Source organism: Diabrotica virgifera, chromosome 1 (assembly GCF_917563875.1).
Source record: "Diabrotica virgifera virgifera chromosome 1, PGI_DIABVI_V3a".
In the NCBI taxonomy this organism is placed as follows: Eukaryota; Metazoa; Arthropoda; class Insecta; order Coleoptera; family Chrysomelidae; genus Diabrotica; species Diabrotica virgifera.
The window spans coordinates 292,055,376-292,077,251 of record NC_065443.1 but is presented as its reverse complement, the minus strand read 5'-3'; the positions used below and the strand labels follow the sequence as shown (position 1 = coordinate 292,077,251).

General features: G+C 32.7%; 1 protein-coding gene across 1 annotated transcript in view; it reads right to left on the bottom strand.

The window, feature by feature from the left end:
• Positions 1-275: 275 nt before the first annotated feature.
• Positions 276-21,876, bottom strand: part of LOC114328957 (uncharacterized) — an 84,413-nt gene continuing 62,812 nt past the window's right edge. Inside the window, exons 5-7 of the mRNA XM_028277952.2 lie at positions 16,717-17,015; positions 13,874-14,198; positions 276-725 (exon numbers count right to left, since the gene is read on the bottom strand). Of these exons, the coding sequence (XP_028133753.2) occupies positions 599-725; positions 13,874-14,198; positions 16,717-17,015 (751 nt within the window). The 3' untranslated portion in view covers positions 276-598. The remainder of the gene's footprint in view (positions 726-13,873; positions 14,199-16,716; positions 17,016-21,876) is intronic.

Sequence of the window (21,876 nt, the reverse complement as noted above, 5' to 3'; positions counted from 1 at the left end):
AGACTATTAAAGTTTTAAGGAAAAATGTAGATGTATAAGAAAACAAGACAAACCTTAAAAAAATCAGATCATTCTTATTTCTTGACTTAAAGAACATGCTGCTTAGAGAACAGTCTTGCATAATTATTTTAATAAACATAATCCACGAATCTGGTATAAACTTATTATCATCGGCTTTTAAAAAAATCTAATTTTTAGCACATTTTCCTGCAAAATAGTTGCAGTCTAACACAACGATGAACAGAAAAAGACTACAAATTTAAAAGACGTAGCCACATTGCAAGAAATTTCATTTTATCAGGTGACTTTGATCATTTCTTCACCCAGTGTATCTTTCTAAAAATCGCAGAAAACAGTTAGCTAAACAAGGTGAGGATTTAACCATGCAGGTTTCATAAATTCGTACTATCCAACCCAAACTATCAGTTTCCAACTACTCGGGAAAGCCCACATGGTTAATACACCAATTCTTATCTGAAATTCCAAAAATTAAAAAGTTTCACAAGAAACTACTTTAATTTTTCCAACATCGCCTCAAAGCGATGCCAGAACTTCACCTAAATGTATAATAAATAATATCCTAGTACGTGGAGTATGTTCAAGCAGCTTTTGGCGACATTAGAATTGGAAATCTGCAGACGTATTGGCTACAGCTTCTCTGTTTGACGGCTTCCATGACTTCTTGGAGGTGATGAGAGGCTTGGAAAGCAACTTCAGGATGTAACCTGGAAAGATACATACGGATTAAAAGAGTCCTTAATATTTAACAGTGCTTAATTAATATTATTCAAGAAATAAACATATCAAGTAACAAAACAATGTTTTTTTTCAAAATAACTTTTTTGAACTGGTTAGGGTACTTTGTACAAAAATCTATTACAAATAAGGAATATATATCAATTTATAACTTATTTTTTCTGGTAGGTACATCATTTATCTGTGATAACTAACAACGCAAGATGCATAGAAGAAATAAATTATAGAATATCAATAGCAAAAAATTCATGTTCAAGTTCTGTGTTAAAGGTTTTGACTGCTTTTTTATATTTTATAATGTTAATCAAAATTACTTGATAAACCAATAATATAAATTCAGATTAAAACAAGACTTACGCCAGTAGTGGCAAGTCTGTAAACGTTTACCGGAAATTTGACATAAATGTCAAAGTGATTAATTTAAAATCAAAATTAAAAACATTAATTATAAAAAATATTAGTTGGTCAAAGCTGTGCTATATATTTTTACCTTAAATATACTTACGTTTTAAATACTGAATTTAAGTTTTTTAATGTTCCGTAATATGTAATTATAAATTAATCTTAGCGCCATCTACACGATAATTGTGAAAGTATCCGAAGTAAGAAATTCATATTTTATCAATAGAACGTCAAGCAAAATCTTAAAAAAATCGACTACAATTTAATTACTTTTTTGCGTTGTAAATATTAAGCGATAACAATTAAATAATAAATTTAAAAATTACCGGTGAAAGTTGAATTAGTAACCGCTAGGAGCGACACCAGCGAAGCTCAGAGCGTATAGGGCTTTTCATCGATTGTCATTTGTTTCGAGCTTCTGTCATATGTTGTATATTCTGTGTATAATATTAATATATACGGATTATACGACATACTGGACAGAGAGCTAAACAGTCAGCTAGACCACTTAAAAGAAATAATTAGAAGACGCATTGAAATAGCAAGATCTTGCTTCATGAACATGCGTAAAATGCTCTGTAACCCCAAACTATCAGTCACAATAAGATTGAGAACACTAAAGTGTTATGTGCGGTCTCTATTACTATATGGCTGTGAGACCTGGACATTAAAACAGTATGACGTCAACAAACTGAATTCATTCGAAATGTGGATGTACCGCCGAATGCTAAGAATAAGCTGGGCCAGCAAAACTACAAATGAAGAAGTACTGGAAATAATGAACACACGTCCTCATCTGGTCAACACAATCAAAATTAGAAAGACGTCGTATCTAGGACACATAATGCGCCATGGGGAACTTGAGCAGCTCCAGGTAATATTAGAAGGCAAAATCAAAGGTAAAAGGGGTATCAGAGATTGGACCCACACAACAGGGAATGACTTAATCCATCAAGCCCAGAACAGAGAGAAATTTGCCATATTGATCGCCAACCTCAATAGAGAAGGCACTTAGGAGGACGGAATGGGACGTTTCGATGCCGCCGGTTCATCGCCGGCCGTTTCGATGCCGCCGGTTCATCGCCAGTCCATTTCATCGCCGTCATATCTCGCATTTCCTAGAATTCCTAATTAGTACTAAAAATAACTAATAATTGTAACTGTCGAAAATTCGGAAATATATCAGATAGCGATTAATTGACTGGCGATGAATCGGCCGGCATCGGCATCAAACTGGCGGCATCGAAACGGCGGCGATGAAACGTCCTAGACCCTAGGAGGAGGATACAACATATGACAGAAGCTCGAAACAAATGACTGTGAATGAAAAGCCCTATAGATTGCTGTGATAATAAGTGATAATAATTAGGAAATGGCTATTATCCCGTGAACGTATTTTATAAAGTTATTTTATTGAAGTTTTTAATTTTTTTCGCTATTGAGGAGATTGATGGACTCAACATTAAACATAAAGATAAGACCTATACCTATAAAGCTAAATAATGATTTCCTGATCAAGCAGAACGGTAATAAATAAATTAAAAAACAGTCATAACAAAAAAGTTAATATTGTTTAGAAGTTGTTTTTAGTACTATGCCATATCAGTGGTTGAAAATAATTAAATTATTTTCAACCACTGATATGGCATAGTGCTAAAAAAATGGTCAACAAAAGAAGCAAAAACGTTTGTATAGAATCTACATCAATCAACGATAGAATAGAACACAAATATGCTTTAATGTCACTGAAAGTTTTACAATTTTATGGACAAAGCTTACAAAGATTAGGAAAAGAACAATAATAAATACAGTTTACTGAAATTACATAAATCGTCAATATTATTACAAAATAAAAGATAATGAAATAAAACAAAACAATACTGGGTGTTACATTAATAATTGGAAATATTTTAACTGTAGATTCCTGGGCCTTAAATATTAAGGGTTAACACAAATCACCTACTCCGAAAATGCTTCCTAAGGGAGCTGGAGTTCTTTAAAGATGGTGTCTTTTAATGAGTTTTTTTTTAAATACCTCTATAACACTTCTATTTAGAAAAACGAAAACTGGTACGTCTATTTATCTTCCAGAGATAAATCGATTTCATGAATTGCGAATTTCTAATACCGGTCATATGCGTCCTCTTTGGGTAGAGCAACGGTTATTTTACCGCATAACTTTTTTGTCTTTGACTTTTAAGCATTTTTGACACTGGATTATTAAATCGTGAGGTATTCTAGTAATAAAAGTTAATCTTACTTTAAGTCGGTAAGATACACCGTTTTATAGAAAAATCGATTTGAAAATGTGTTGTTTTTTGAGTTTGAACAAAATTTGAAAAAATTTTCAAAAAAACGGTGTATTTTACCGACCTAAACCAAGAGTAACTTTTAGAACTAGAACCAGAAATCTATTCATCTCTGGAATAAACGTACCAGTTTTCGTTTTTTGTTTTCATAGATCTTTTTTGGAAATTATTCTCAAAATAAAAACACAAAATTTTCAAATCAACATTTCTAGAAAACGGTGTATCCTATCGGCTTAAATCAAGAGTACCCTTTATTACTAGAATACCTCACAATTTAATACACCAGTGTCAAGAAGGCTTAAAAGTTAAAGACAACAAAGTTATGCGATAAAATAACCGTTGCCCTACCCAAAACGGACGTCTATGACCGGTACTAGAAATTCCCAATTTATGGAGACTATTTATATCTGGAATATAAATTAGAGTAGCAGTTTTCGTTTCTCTAAATAGAAGCGTCCTGGAGGTATTTAAAAAAACTAATTACAAGACTCCTTCTTCAAAGAGCTCTAGCTCCTTTAAGAAGCATTTTCGGACTAGGTGATTTGGGTTAAAATTTAATATTTTGAGCCCAGGAATCTACATCTAAATTATTTACAATTATTAATGAAACACCCTGTATATTGCAAAATTTAAATAAATTGCAAATTCCATAATACAACCTTAGGAACTAATAAGTTCTGCGTATAACACCCAAATATAGATAATAATAATAAACCTAACAAACTCTAATAAACCAAAATCGAAAAATAGATTTGAATTGTTGAGACTCATTGTTTTAAAACAGATTTAGTTTTTTCAAGCCAAAGGTAAATGGACATTGAAAAAAATGAACGTAAACAAAGAAGCTCTGTACTTTAACGTCGAGCGACCGGTAAATACATAGATATACCTAAATACAATTTATAGATAAAAAACAGATTACACAAAAATATAAGCAAACAATACACAGTGTTTCAATGTTTTAAATATTCAAAGGTAAAGCGATTACAAATATTGAAATTTGGCATTATACATTATACAATGTCTCACACACAGCAACGATGAATAGATAATAAAAAGTAGCTTGAAAACAAAAAAGCTCTGTAGTTATAGAAAGGCGAGAGGCAGAAAATACCTTCACATAAATATAGTTTATATATGTATAGATAAATAATCCATTTCACGAAAATGTCAATATCCAAACAATACGTTTGTCAAAGCGTTTTACTAGTGAAGTAATTGTAGAATATTTTGTACAATATTTTGTACAATTTTTTGAATGGAATTTTATTTTGCTCTTTTATAATTGCAATTTTATAATTACATGCCGCTCTGGGGCCCTTGAATGTCGGGGGCCCCTTATAATTGATACGGCTGATACGGCGGTAGCTACGCCTCTGAATTATTGTTTAATATATCGTAACTTTGGGGAAACAATGATACAAGTGCAATTTTTTTTACAATTGAGTTATCAACACTACGATATCTATTACTAATACTCTTCTTTGTCTGGAGACACAAAAGTCACTATTGCAACTCTTCCTCTATTTAACTGAAATATTATATTTATTCTTTATAAATATAAAACCAAATAAACTTTATTGGTAAATAAATAAAACTTTATTGATTTATAAAAACAAATAAACAGTAAATGCAAATAAATCAATAAACTACCACTGTCATTGAAAATTATAAACGTCACAATTCATAAGCTATCAAAGACATTCTGTATTGTTTATCCTTGTTTAACTTATTGTGATTTTTATGGAAAAGCGGTATAATTTTGCGATACTACACTAAGCATCAAAATTAATGCACCGCCTTAAAAATGGGACATATTTGATGTCTCGTATTTCCTAAACCTGTAGTCCGATTTTAGTGATTTTTTAAACATTTTATAGCTTTATTCTTCAAGAATATCGATGTAATAAATATTGTTGCTAAACAGATAAGTGTCATTGCATACCGGGTGTAACAATAATAGTGTGTTTTTTCCTCAAAGTTTGGAACACCCTGTGGAATATTTTAGCGTATATAAAATATTACAATTAAAACTCAACTGTAGCCTTAGGCTTTCTTAACATTCTGCTTTTTGATTCATTGGCTTATGTTGGATAATAAAAAAGTTAAGTACTTTAACAACTAGTAACGTTCATCATCAATACAGGGTGTTTCTAAATAACAAGAGGTAATTGTGCATGAAAAAGTAATGACCTTTTGCTTTATAAACATATGTCCGCAAATCCTTCGTTTCCCAGATACGGGATGTTGAATTTTTTCTTACAAACTGACGATTTATTTATTGTTCTAAAACCGGTTGAGATATATGCAAATGAAATTTAGTAGGTTTTAAGAGGTACATATTGCGCATTTTTTGACATACAATTAAGAATTTTATATTCACCATTGGCGTGCATACGGGTCATATTACCCGTATGTTCAATACCCAATACCCGGGTTCAACCCGCACCTCAATAAAATTCTTAATTGTATGTGAGAAAATGCGCAATAACTACCTCTTAAAACCTAAGAAATTTCATTTGCATATCTCAACCGGTTTTAGAGCAATAAATAAATCGTCAGTTTGTAAGAAAAAATTCAACATCCCGTATCTCGGAACGAAGCATTTGCGGACATATGTTTATAAAACAAACGGTCATTATTTTTTCATGCATAATTACCCCTTAAAGTTTGTCGCACTTATTTGGAAACACCCTGTATTGATGAAGAACGTTGCTAGTTGTTAAAGTACCTAACTTTTATATTATCCAACATAAGCGAATGAGTCAACAAGCAGAGTGTTAATAAAGCATAAGGGTACAGTTGTACATCGCGATGGTTTCCCTTAAATAGGCAGATTGTTTATGTTCCTTCCAGAGTTGTGACTGCATAGCTTCACTGAGGAGGCATGAAGATGCTGAAATAGCTATATGGAGATGGTGGTCCAACTCTGAATCGAATGTAAACAAAAACTGCCTTTATCTTATTAATTTCAATATTTTATATACGCTAGAATCTTCCACAGGGTGTTCCAAACTTTGAGGTAAAAACACACTATCATTGTTACACCCGGTATACAATGACATTTACATGTCCAGCATCAATATTACTACATCGATATTCCTAAAGAATAAGGCTATAACATACTAAAAAAATCACTAAAATCGAACAACACGTTTAGGAAATACGAGATATCAAATATGTCCCATTTTTAAGGTGGTGCGTTAATTTTGATGATTAGTGTATGTAGTTTCGGTGAGTTAAGAAGAGACCTAGTATAAAAAGTAATTCGTGAATAATATTATGCATGGGAAAAGTGAGAGTGAAAATACTCGTACTATAGCAAATATTCACAAGATTAAGAATATCACAAAAATCTTGTGTTACATAAAATATGAAGGACAATGCTTCTACATCAACTAATACAAGAATGGAATTCTAAAATAACGTTCAACCGACAAATGTTTATAACAATAATTGTGTGCTGAAGAGCACACAGTAGCGATCAGCAGGTAGCAACAAACGCGGTCCAAGATTGCGAAACTTCTGCGAACTTTCAAAAGTGAAGCAACAGTGCGTCGGTAATTCGACACTGACAGTGAGGTTAAGACTATCAAAAGCAATAATTTTTATAAACATAGGCGCGAATTGCTGCCAAGTCAGTGACGTTCGATTTCTTGTTATAAAAAAATCGATTTTTAGTAGTTCCAATGTGACACTAAATCTAAGCACGGGATAAAAAAGTTTATTTGAAGAAAGTGTATTTTTTGTCTTCCTTAATGGCGGTACAGGCTCCTTTTTTCAATATTTTATTTAGTTATAGAGTAATTTCCACATACTAACATATTTCTGAAATTGGGCTCTGTACAGCCATTGTTTATTATATTACGAATATGTGTGCCAAATATCTCGACGAAATATTCAAAATTAGAGCCGCAATCTTGGAATGCGTTTGTTGCTACCTGTTGATCGCTACTGTTTGCTCTTAATTATAGTAATTTGTATAAATAAATCACAATAAAATTTTTGTTTTGAACAGTTTTATTCATGAAATAATCTTACCGAATTACACTCGATCTTTTAAAATTACCGATTTGGGTGGCCCTCGTGACAATTTGACATAATTTTAGAGCACTTGTGTAATTATAAGTGAAATTAAAGAGCTACCTCCCGTACTATTATGATTATCCTAATAAATCAATCAAATGCGTTGTATAAAGCGTGAGATTTTTCTAAAGATTCAGCCTAATATTAAGCGATCCACTATCCGTATTTCCAAGTTCTTTAATCGCATCCATCGATTTTACTTTTATAAAACCCACTTTATTACCATAATTTGATTTATAGTTATTACTGAGTCGATGGAAGAGGTCAAGTGTGTTTGGTCTGAACTGACACGGCGTGACCCCTCTGACATAGAAATCTACTACAAAAGAGTCAATAGAGTACTACTATCTGTACTTGTGCATCGATGATGTTATACAATATGCATATAACGACCAGGTGGTGTTGTTGGTTTTTCTACTAGTACGATACATTTTACGGAAAGACTATTTTTGATGAAAAAAAGTCGAATTAAAAAGTTAATTTCTTTTTAATGAATTAATATTATAACAGAAATACTTCAATAAATCAACATAAACGATTTTTCTTTATTTTTCTTACGGACTCTTTCTCAGCACGGAACCAATTTCATTAATTTTCTTTTTATTATTAGGTATCCCATTCTCAAATTACCACTAGTTGTTTATTACTTACATATACCTCGTCCAATTTACTTACCGTTGCACGTCATCCGCGTCATAGCCTGTGACACAATATCAACACGAAATATTTAGGCGGTAGGTGTGTTCTTTTTTAGAATCAAAGTGATTCTAAAGGGGAACGCACCTACCGCCTAGATATTTCGTGTTGGTATCGTGTCACAGGCTATGGCGCGGATGACGTGCAACGGTAAGTAAATTGGACGAGGTATATTTACATATTGAATTGTTTACACCAGTGAATACGACGACCGACGTGTCTATGAAATATTTGGACTTAAGATTTTAAGTTAAAACAAGCTGATAAATATATATTTGTTTAAATGTAGAAAAAGCTCAACTTGGCGTTGGAATTCTTATTTTTAGCTTACGCTCTCTAGGTTTTGAAGGGCGCAAACTTTCTTCAAATGTAATACATCTCTTGTAGGTATAATAAAGAGATCCTGCTGAATATTCTAAAAACAAACATATTATAGCGATATTGCTCAAGAATAAGGCTATACCATATTAAAAAATCACTTAAATCGGACGACAGATTTAGGAAATTCAAGACATCAAAAATGACCCATTATTAAGGTGGTGCGCTAATTTCTTAGAGTAGTGTATTTGTTTTTGAAGGCAGTAGATGTTTTATTATTTTTACACGAACTTTCAAGATTCCTCACTTCTGTTATTTCATGTGTTATCTAATACTATTTTCTACTATTTATGTTGTGTTGTAATTTTTAATTTTCTGTTTGTTCAATAACCAACAATAAAGAAAAACACTTAATATTCTTCACACGGTACGACTATTTCTACGGTACTAACATCAAAGGTGATCGGCCTCGAACTTGTACAGGAGAAAGTATTGTAAAGTCTTCGAACCATTAGTAGCCCAGAGAAAGTTACTGGGTACTCTTCAGTCTGTGTTTACACGGTCTGACGTATTACTATTCGATCGACCGTGAAAAAACTATCCAATTAAGATGGTTTTATTACCAAAAAACGCAGGAACGTCCGCCAAAATTTAGAGTGGCTGCCGGCGCACCCACCATTTTTAAACGAGACAAATGTTTCCGGACTTTTTAAATATTAAATGGAAATGCAAAATATGAATTGTCTGTGTCGACGCCAATAGGATAAAATAACTAAAATGAATAGATAAAGAAAAAAATAACTACAAAAATTAAATCTTTGAGACAAAAGTCGTTGTTAGAAAAAGGAAAAAACAAGCCGCAGAATATAAAGAAATAAATAAAAATATCAGGAATACTATCAAGGAAACTAAAATATGGACATACAAGAATATGAAATCTTTATAACCACATCTATAAAAAATTAGAAAAATATAGATTAACAAAGATGGGGTAGAAACCAACCGTATAAAAGAAAATACACAAAGAATATACGAATATTATTTAATAGGTAATCCCTCACACTCACACCGCCCCCCACTCTCCCCCACCCCTCCGGCGGAAAACAACTTACCAAGAATCTGTACGCTATAGAAAAAATGTAGTTGAGGTAAATTTGAATAAAAATGTTTATTAGCACTTTTGTCTAAATGAATCGTTATCTCAAAAACAGCACTTATCAATCAATTTAAATAAAATTTGTATCAACTTGACGGTAAAAATTCAATATCTTTTGATCAGACTGTTCTATGGACAAAAATATTCAAAAATTAGATGTGTTGTAGAAGGGAAGGGTGCAGATTTTGTATGCAATAGGTACATATTTGTTTTTGCCGCAAATGAAATCAGTTTCTATAGAGCTGTTATAGTTATTAAGGTACCAAGGGTATTATAAGGATAATAACGCTTGAGGTCAATGGTGTATTTATCGAGGGCCTTCGGCCCAAATGATATACCTTGACCGAAAGCGTTATTATTATAATACCCATGGTGCCTTCAACGTTTAATGTCCGACTAAATTATTCTTTATATGCGAAAAATTTGAATGAATTTTGAATTAATTAGTTTTCAAATAAGTACATATTTGCCAGTAACAGTAGTAACGCAATTGTGGTAAATATAGTTTTACTTAGGTTGATATTTTTGTCAACTTGGCAGTATCTAAGTCGTTATTTAAATTTAATGCCCAAGGGCGTTATATCGTACTTAACAGACCTCGAAATAATGTCATTATTTGTCAAATAATACACCAGCCGGACATTATAGTTATTAAGGTACCAAGGGTATTATAAGGATAATAACGCTTGAGGTCAATGATGTATAGACCGAGGGCCTTCGGCCCGAGGTATATACGTTGACCGAAACCGTTATTATTATAATACCCGTGGTGCCTTCAACGTTTAATGTCCGACTAAATTATTCTTTATATGCAAAAAATTTGAATGAATTTTGAATTAATTAGTTTTGAAATAATTACATTTACCAGAAATAGTCTTAACCTAATTGTAGTAACCACAGTTTTACTTAGAGTTTTATTTGTCAACTTGACAGTATTTAACTCGTTATTTAAATTTGATAGGCCCTAGGGCCTTATTTTTCAATAACACGCCCTTGGGCGTTATATCGTACTTAATAGACTTCGAAATAATGTCATTATTTGTCAAATAATAGACCAGTCGGACATTAAATAAATAAACGGTACGCGTTTTTTGCCATTTTTTCCGATTTTGATAAATAAAATTGACCACTTCTATTGACCGTTCGCTATGGAATTTGCATTGTTAGAGTATAATGCAGTCGAACCCGCTTATTGGAATAGCCTTCGTGCCAAGCAAACATATTATTATAACAGGGATATTCTAATAACCGATCATTGGTGACTAGCCGTAATAAGTGTACCGAATATACGTAATAATAGTACATACTATGTTAATAATAATATGTATATGGTTTTAGGTCTTTTTATGTCAATAATACAATAGTGTAACTTATTTATTAAAAAACCAAATATTATGTGGATTCATATAGTAATTAATATGAAATGTATGCAATATATAGGTTATGTAAATATTGTCGTATTAAAATGCATATAAGAAAATAACTTATTTAGTCTTTAAAAATAATCGGTAATTGTAGCTTATTTTTTTGTTACATAAAATACTAGTCACTTGTTGCTCTAAATTATAAAAATTAAAAAAATTTGCATTGGTTTGGCCATCCAGAAAACGTCTTATAACATTACCAGCGATTAGGATGGACGAACTGTTTCTTAATATTTTTTTATAACAGGCAAGTGGGTGGCAATATGTAGACATATAGCTTGTAGACAAAGAAATTATTTTATGACTTGTGAATTTATCGGCGAACGATTGAATTGGTACTCATAGCAAAGTAATGAAATATTTATTACCTGACAAACCCTAATAATATATAAAACAGGACTACAGGCATTCGATGCCCTTAGCGAGAGACCATAATACCGGGTGTCCACTTATATTTTCCCCCATTTTAACTGTCTATAACTTCTAAACGGCTAAAGATAGAAATATGCGGTTTTCGCTGAAATATTTTATTTTAGTAAAAGTTTTGTATGAATGGATTGAATTTTTTATATCGCTTTCAAATACGAAAAAAAAATTGCGGATTTTTGAAAAAAACGTTGTTGACTTTTTTTTAATGGAACACCCAGTATATTTTTTTGTAAGTTGAAAGAAAGGTCATTCACCTATCCAGCTATATAAAGTTTTTCAAAATCGGTTGTCAAATCACTGAGTAATTAATTTTTAAAATGAGAGGTGCAACGTGGATATCACATACCTAAATAACATAACTAAGCAAATTGATATCATGTTTATGTGATTTTCACATTGCATCTCTCATTTTAAAAATTAATTTCTCAGTCATTTGTCAACCGATTTTAAAATTTTTTATATAACTGGTTAGTTAAATGACCGTTTTTTCAAGTTTTTAGGTAAATGTCTATTTTCTATATCGCTTTTAAATAAAAAATGGCGGATTTTTGAAAAAAAAAACGTTGTTGACTTTTTTTTTATTAAAACACCCAGTATATTTTTTTTGTAACTTGAAAAAACGATCATTTACCTATCCAACGATATAAAAAATTTTTAAATCGGTTGTGAAATGACTGAGCGGTTAATTTTTAAAATGAGAGATGCAATGTGGAAATCACTTAACATAACATCATTTTGCTTAGTTATGTTATTGAGGTATGTGATATCCACGCTGTACCTCTAATTTTAAAAATTAATTACTCAGTGATTTGACAACCGATTTTGAAAAACTTTACATCGCTGGATAGGTAAATGACCATTCTATCAATTTATAAAAAAAATATACTGGGTGTTCCATTAAAAAAAAGTCAACAACGTTTTTTCAAATATCCGCCATTTTTTTTTCGTATTTGAAAGCGATATAAAAAATTCAATCCATTCAGACAAAACTTTTACTAAAATAAAATATTTTAGCGAAGACCGCATATTTCTATCTTGAGCCGTTTAGAAGTTATAGGCAGTTAAAATAGGGGAAAATATAAGTGGACACCCGGTACAAGACATAATTTAAATTGTTACGAAATTGTAGGTGACAATTTATTCGTTGAACTGAAAAATATTCTATTAAGCGGTATTATTTTATTAATACCTATTCCAATAAACGGATAAATTTATTAAAGGGTAAATGGAAACGTTTCGGGACCTCGATTTTATATTCCATAAACCGGGATATTCCTATAACCGGTACTTTAATAAGCGGCTTCGACTCTATTCAAAACCTGTAATATGACATTTCGATTTTGCGTTTTGGCAACAAATATAGGAAATTTGAAATTAGTCTAAAAACGCTGAATTTCAAGTTCATATTCCAAATGATCTAATTGATTGAATGTTTCAAATTGATTGAACTGATTATTTTTTTTTGAATTATTGAAGTATTACAAACTTCGAACAAAGTTTTTATATTAATAAAACTGCACAAGTTAAATTCTTTTCAATTGGAAATGGGATCCCTCTCTCTTCTTAGGGGTACTTTATAATATTGACCATAGCTCTGAAGATGGCTTTGTATACCGAAAGCGCTCAGCTAGGATTTAGTAAATTTTACACATTTCAAAAATATTTTTTTCCCAGTCACTCAGATATCAAAAACTAAAAATTGCACTAAATTGTCTTGTATCTCAAGTTTTACATCATGATTTTACTGTATGTAATATTAATAACATCCCTATGAATAATATTTGAATGTACAACTCTGGTTATTGAATAGATTACACCTTACGTTTTACATTCAGCTGTTTGATTTATTTTTTGATTTATTTATTTACCTTTGATTTTGATTTTTTTTAACTAACCTATTCTAAGTCCCTCCACTGGTAATCAACGTCAATTTAACATAAAAAGTGCGTTTAAAAGAGCAACAATTCAAAAAATCGGCTACTAGTAATAGAGGGTGTAAATTATTCAATGACGGTAGCTGTATATATAAGTTAAACAGAATTAAAGAAAGTTTATATTTCATGTGCTGCTAAAAATATTGGTAATTCTTGAAGTATCTTATCTTATCTAATCTTTTCATTAGTCCATGATATCTGTGGTAAAAAGATTATCTAATGCCATCCCCTCTTTGTGAACACACACATATCAGCTCATGATTTTGATAATAATGATGGCATGATAGGAAATACGACAACGATGATTTTTTTTTTAATATTTTTTTCTATGATATAAAAAATTAAAATATTTTCAAAACTTACGACGTAATAAGCTGCTCCATCTTCTTCTCCATAACGATTACCTCGTCAGGGTTCTGCTGAAGCATCACTTCGCAGAATACCTTCTTCGAACAAGGAGTATCTGACCAAATGTTTGTAGAGCTTAACCTTTGCAAATGTTCTTGCTTTTCTAGTCTCGCTGTTAGTTCTTGAAGATATAAATCGTCTTGAAAACCTCTTTTGATTCGCTTGTGGTCTTCAGAGGCATTTTGGGGATCATCCATGAGATAATAGTAGACGTCATCGGACTGAGATCTCTGCAGTTCTATTGGAGTGAAATATCGGCCTACTGCAGCAGCTCCCAGACCTGTAAAATTAGAAAAAGGACAGATATTAAAAAATGATTAGAAATGTATTTGAAATCTTATTATAAGCTAACCAGTACGGTGAATCCGTTGGTAAAATCGAAGTCTTCAAGCGCTTAAACGAAAATAATGCTGCAGTAAGGGAAATACAGGCTATAAAAAATGCTAAAATTATGAAGCTTGTAGTCCAGATGATACACCAACTGAGTTAAATAAATAAATAAATAAATAAATACTTTATTTTCTTTTAGACAGACTGAGTCTGTATAGAATTAGTCAAAAGTAATACATTAAGTAAATATAACAAACAAACAATTTCACTACACAAACTAACAATGAAAATACATTTAAAATTGAAGAAATTCTTCAACCGAATAAAAAATGTGTGTCATCAGAAATTCCTTTAAATTTAGTTTAAAGCTTGCCAGACTCTTACACAATTTTATATGCGTTGGTAATCTATTATAGAGTCTTTGTCCCGTTATACTCGGGGACCTGCAATATATATTTCCCCTACACATTGGGACACGCAAGGTATCTTAGTTGATGAAGCTAATGGATGAAGATAACATAAAAGTAGTAGTAAAACTTTTTAATGAAATATACATATAACACCGGAAGTGATTCCTTCTTCAGTACGTGTTGAATGTGGTTTATTTGGTCCCGTGTTATCCAATAATGAAAACTGGTTTTAAACTTATTGATGGTATAGTGAATTGTGCGTTCGGCAAGCTAATTGGCTTGCCATATTGTGTGGACCATATTGTTACGACACACATTGATCGTGGAATGCCTGTTTTTGTGATACAGTTGAATACTTTCTAGACTATGTTCCGAACTAAATCTTTCCATGATGAAATGTCAAACAATACTGAACAAAAACTCAACGTCAGCTGACACGATTCATGCACGATCTTCCATCAAATCACCATCAAAAAGAGTACGTCTAAACGAATCACCTTTTACATGAAAAATCAAGTCACTCATACTTTTTATATACTCACCAAGAGTGGCAAAGTACATTTACTTAGTTCGTGAAATTAGAATTGGCAGAGATAACCAAACGTGCGAAATAAAAAGAATATTAACTCTTGCTTGGGCAGCCTACGGAGCGTTGAGATACATATTTAGGAGCAGTATACCAATCAGTTTAAAAAGACAAGTGTTTGATCAATGTGTGCTACCGATAATGACATATGGAGTGGCGACACTGACTCTAACCAAGGCAACAGCATCGAAAATGAGGGTTGCTCAAAGGCGTATAGAAAGTTCCATTCTGGGCGTAACCCTACGGGATAAAATACCGGTATCACAGATGTTATAGAACGTGTCACCAAGCTCAAATTGAACTGGGCCGGACAAGTCGCCAGGCTGAAGGACTCAAGATGGACACTAAAGCTAACGAAATGGAGACTAAGACCGTCCGCATGTGGGTCGATCGAAGACACGTCTCGAAATTCGCGCGTCTTGCTGGTCTTGTACGAACCCTGCGTCACAAGCGATTGCCCTCTGCACACTAGTCGATTCTGTTTTTATAAATTAACGCATTTTTTTATATAGTAACCAAAACGACTATTTCGATCTGTGAAGAGTACGGTATTATTACATTTTTATAGAGTTGCATTATACAATTGAGGTTATTTTTCTACTTCCTCAACGAATTTTATAATAAACACCTAGAAACAGAAGTTCAATGTTTTCAGAATTTTACATTACAAACAATATATTTCCACAAAGCTAATAGTAATACAATCAACGAACATAACATTCACCGATCTTTAAAAAGACTAAAATTTAATTTAGGGCAAAAATAAACAAAATAGAAGCAAACAAATAAAATAATGACTGTAAACGTGCGTCTCACTCGAACTTTCTCGTTCGCTTCAGATCGCACGGAACGAGAGTCGTACAAGACGAGGAGATTTGCAATTCTAAACGCTCCGTGTACGGAACTCAATGTCACAACGGAGGAACTTAAGGCCGATGCCACATTATGCGTTTTGACCGGATGCGGTGAAAACGCATCCGTTTCCAACGCAACCGGACCGACCTGTCACACTATGCGTTTAGTCTGGTGCAGTTTGTAAGCGCTTACCGATGACTCAAAACGCATCCGTTTCCAACGCAACCGGACCGATCTGTCACACTATGCGTTTTCACCGGATGCGGCGGAAACGCATCCGGTCAAAACGCATAATCTGACATCGGCCTAAGTGACGGGGAGAGATCTACGCGATTGGAATCGAGTCGATTACTTCGAGCGTCGCTCCATGTGCGGACGGCCTAAGAGAAGATAAACGCAGTAGAGGAAGACCGCTTATACGATAGACATATGATATCAGGCGGATTAGTGGCAACAATAAGCACAAAACCGTGAAATGTGGAAACAATGGGGGAGACCTATGTCCAGCAGTGGACGTAAATTGGTTGGATGATGATGATGATGATAATGATGATGATGATACAATGAATCACCTATTCCATGAAAAATCAAGTCACACATACTTGTTATATACTTACCAAGAGCGGCACCTCCGGCGACTAACCCCAATGCTGGTAGAAACACAGAAACCCCAGCAGGAGCTAGCACACCTACCTTATCCTGCGCGTACCTATTCTGGTTGGAGAGTCCCAAGTTTTGTGAGATTTTGTGGGTAGCTTCAACAAGTGGATCGAAAACTGGTTTGGTAAGCTGTTGCATTTGTTGGAACCCGTTATGGACTTTGTCTCTGATGCTTTCGGTGATCTTTAACCAGAAAGGTTGCTCGGTTTTGGTTTCGATGTAGTAGGTATTGTAGGGGTAGTTCAGGACATCTTTTCTGTAAAACCAATTGAATAAATATCCAAATTTAAACAAAAAAAGTTAAGATAAAGGTGTACATTTATTTAAGTGAGTGTTTAGGAAGTGAAAGGTCCACTTCATACTCACAAGCTAAAACTTTTTTAGTTGAAACTGAATCTGAAGTTCAAATCGCTAGTTTATGATATCAATGTGCTATGTTTAAAAGTTTATCAAAAGTTTTCTACGTTTGTTCGTCTATTTTAAACCCTTTTTTATTCATAAATAATAGTTTTGCTGTAAAACGAAAACTACAGACGTCTTATATTTCAAAATCCACAAGGAAAAATTTCCTGTAACTGGCTGTACACCTGTACTGGCTAAAATACCTTGGAATTACATTGTCAAGTTACGGAGACCTAGACAAAGAAGTGAGAAATCAAGTACAAAAAGCAAATAGATTGGCAGGATGCCTTAATAACACTATATGGCGAAACCGACATATTAACACTGAGATGAAGTCAAGAATTTATAAAGCCGGGAGAGTTGCACAAGTTTGACTTGAATGTTTGAACTTGACTTGAGTTTGACTTAATTTCAAGTCAAACTCAAGTCAATCCTTCTGACAAATATTTCAAGTCAAGTCAAACTGGTCAATCGTACAGGTTTGAAAATTCAAACTGTTTGTCAAACTAGTTTGAAAGAGTTTGAAAAATAATTTATTTAGTAGATATACTTTTTTGTCGAGATAGACATGTTAGTTGCCAATTAAGATAAGAAAATTAATAATACAATGAGTGCCACATAAAAGTCAAAATGTTCAATATGTTTTAATTTAAAAATTTTAAATGTAGATATTTATTTTTTTCGAATCCTGAAAAAACTAGTAATAAGTATTTTTGAAAAATTTAAACGCAGAATGAAAGATTACGTTATTACCGAGGGCCGAAAGTCTCTTAGAATAAATAAAAAGTTTCTTTTGAATGAAATATTTGCAATTAATAATAACACTAAATTTTCCTTTTTATGTTCACCCCTGTAACTTATTAAATAAACATTATAGAAGTTTTCAGGGATGTTCGTCCCTCAGAAATAATGTAATCTTTCATGCTGCTTTTAATTTTTTTTTATATTCCTATTAGTTTTCTCAGGATTTGAAAAAAATTAATGCATTTAAAACACATTGAACATTTTGATAAGCGACATGGTATGCCTATGTCCTTAAGAGTTACAATAAAATAAGACTATTTGGTTTTTCAATGAACAGCTCAAAAAAAAATGATTTGGAATTTTTATGACTTTCTTTTATTAAAAATGGCATTTATTTATCTTAGAGCCAGTTCGAAAAAACATGTGGTACCAAGCTGCTAGTTCACTCGAAAATATGTACCACAATACAAAAGTTAGTATTGCTGTATATTCGTTGATATTTCTTTAAAATTCAAAACTAACCATAGGGTTATTAGACCTGGATCCCGCGTACCAAAAAATAGTTGATTAATAGCAAGCTGATAAATTGTTAATAGCTTAACGGTGTCTTGTCGGACAAACTTTGATGCACGGGAACACTGGAACAGGGGAAATTTTAATTCTGGAACAGTTTAAAAATTTGGAACGTCAGATTACGAAAACGTCCCATGTATTTTGTCGGTCAGAACATCCAATTGATTTGTTACCCTTTCATTAAACTCTCATGCAAAAATCAGACTGCTATTACTAACCAACATGATTCCTGTCATTTGACATGTTCTTCGTGTTCCACTCTTTAATAATTGCGTTACGTAATACTTGAACGCTCCCTAAAATGTCCAGTTGGTGATAAATACCAGTCTGATTTTTGCATGAGAGTTTAATGAAATGGTAACAAATCAATTGGAAGTTCTGTCCGACAAAATACATCGAACGTTTACGTAGTCTGACGTTCCAAATTTTTAACCTTTTCCACAATTAAAACTTCTTCTGTTCCAGTGTTCCCATACATCAAAGTTTGTCTGACTAGACATTGTTAAGCTATTAACAAATTTTCAGCTTGCTATTGATCAACTTTTTTTTGGTAAGAGGGATCCAGGTCTATATGGTTTTATATCTACAATTTAAATTTTTTTCGGATACAGGCTACAAATGTTGGGTTTAAAGTAAAAAAAAAATAATGTATAAATATGCATTAAGCTTTCTTAATAATTATCCTAACTGGCGCGTTTATTGGGTTTTATTTTTCTGTCTGCGGTTTAAATAAAGTATCAGCCAATACATTTCTATGTTTATTGAAATTTGTAAAAAAAAATATTTTTGGACCCTGTTGGGAGGGGGGCATTTCCCCTACCCCTCTCCCCACCCCGTTGATCCACCACTGAACAAATAAAGTCTCATAGTCTCATTTAAAATTGAGAATAAACACGTTGCGTAATATTCAAACTTCTCAAACTGTTTGAAGATGTTTGAATTCAAGTCAAACCTAAAGATATCGAAATCAAGTCAAGTCAAACTTTTTTATACAAAAAGTTTGATTTTCAAGTCAAGTCAAGTTTGTTGAGTAAAATCAAACTAGTTTGACTTGATGCATCTCTAAAAGCCAGTGTAAGACCAATAATGACATATGCATCAGAAACAAGACCCGATACAGCCACAACACAAAGATTACTGGAAACGGCAAATATGAGAGTACTGAGAAGAATTACAGGAAATACACTGAGAGATCGAAAGAGGAACGAAGATATTAGAAGACAATGTAACGTACAGTGTATAAACGAAATGGACACTAAATAGAAAAAAAGAATGGAACAACCACATAACCAGAATGGGGGAGACACGTGTGGTCAAAATAGCACGAGATAAATCACCAATCGGCAGAAGCAGTATCGGCCGACCGCGCAAAAGATGGAGTGACAACCTTCCATAGAGGTATCAATCCGCCAATGAACAAGCAGAATTGCTTATAAAGAGGAAGAAGAAGAAGAAGAAGAAGAAGAAGAAGAAGAAGAACTAGCTGTATACCATTAATTACAAAAATTGAAGAAAATCTTCTGTGTAATAGGTATATTTATTTAAAACCCCAATAAAGGTCTACATTAAAAGATAGAACGTTTTCGCTCTAAAGAGAACATCATCAGTGTTCTAAGCATGCTCTACATGCTAAGCCACCAAAAATACATGGGTTAAAACCCTTAAAACTCCGACCAAAAGTCTTACATTGGCGTGTTATATATTATACCCTGGCGATGGGTGAAATTTAAACAAGATATACCTCAAAGCATGATATGACTATACCACGTGTATGTGGGTGGTTGAGTTGATTTCTCTACATTTCAGAGACATTATGTTGACTACAACATAATTTCGATGTATACCCACCTCTGTACCATTTCCTCCCTACAGGGTGTCTCAAACTGTTGTTTCAGTTAAAACACAAGAATAAAAGCGTCTATTTTCTTTGTTTCTAAAGATATCGGAACATTCAAACAGCAAAATGTTCATAAAACATATAAGACTACAATACGATTTCAATGCATATTCACAATTAGTACCTTATCCTACAGGGTGTCTCAAACTTAACATAAGAAAAGGATTTCTTTTCTTCCACCCGGTATAAATACAAAAACGAAGTTTGAGTAAACCTTTGTCCAAGTATGTAAATACAAAAAAAATCTAAAATAATAAAAAAAATGAGCGAAATCCATTCATCTGTTCATGAAAAAATCAGCTATGAAAATGTGCATAATTTTAGGTGATGCATAACTTATGAAACTATGTTTATTATTATTAACCCTGCTGTCCCGTTCGAGTCAACTACACAAATGTACTGTTCGGGTCAATATGACCCAACTATGGTTTACGCTCCTTAATCGAAATAAAATAAGCTAATGGTGATAAATAAAACTTTACTAACAATAAATTATGGTTAACTAAACAAAAATTATGTTATTAATGTAACTTAAACCTTCTTAACAAAAACAAAAGACATTTTTTCTTTCAAAAAAGCCTAGTAACAAATATCTACAAAAATTTAATTCAGTTTACAACTGGGACATTAATAAAAAGAATGGATTTTACAAATATGTTTGTGATGTAATCCAATATAACAATTTGTCTTGTCATCGTTTTTACGGCAAGTTTACAGCGTGTTCGTTTAGCAGGCGGAGTTAGATTTAATAGACGGTTCACTAGCATTTCCATCTTGTCTACTTGTTCATTCTCGTGTCCTTTTTGCCAGTTCGTAAGAGCCTTTAGTTATTGGTATATTTTTTCTGGAAATGATGACTAGATTCATTAGTTTTTTCCCGATTCCTCAAGAAAAATTCGCCGTTTTCCCAATTGATTGGTATTCCATTGGATATTTATTGATGCCCATAATACGAACGCGTTGTAGGCAGAAATGTCCAGTAGATTATAAAAAACAATCATTGGCCAGCGATTTATCTCTTCTCACATATATAAGTGCCAACAAGCTAATCTAGAGTATCCATTGCTCCCTTATTGGAATTGTAATCTAAAATAATTTGGGGCTTTTTCATTTGATGAAAATGATGCATGATGCCTCGATTCATGATGCAAAGTACTCATAAGAACAACATTTTTATTATTTTTGGGAATATTGTCAAATCTTGCATGAAGCAAAAAAGACGAGCTATGAACTTCTCTATTCGCGATTTTTGCTGAAAGCTCCGGTTTATTTTACTTATAATCCCAGGCGTTGTATCTACTTTGTTTTAGAAGAAATTTTCCCAAATTTTACGATGAAAAAAAGTTATTATACACGTAATATTGTGGCATTTCAAATCACTACTCAAGTCACACATCACACGCATTTCTGTATAGATCTTCAATTTTAGAGCATAAGAAGTTTTACTGTTCATAATTACATAAACCCTAAAGTTTTGTGCCATATTTCGCTGGCTTGCTGG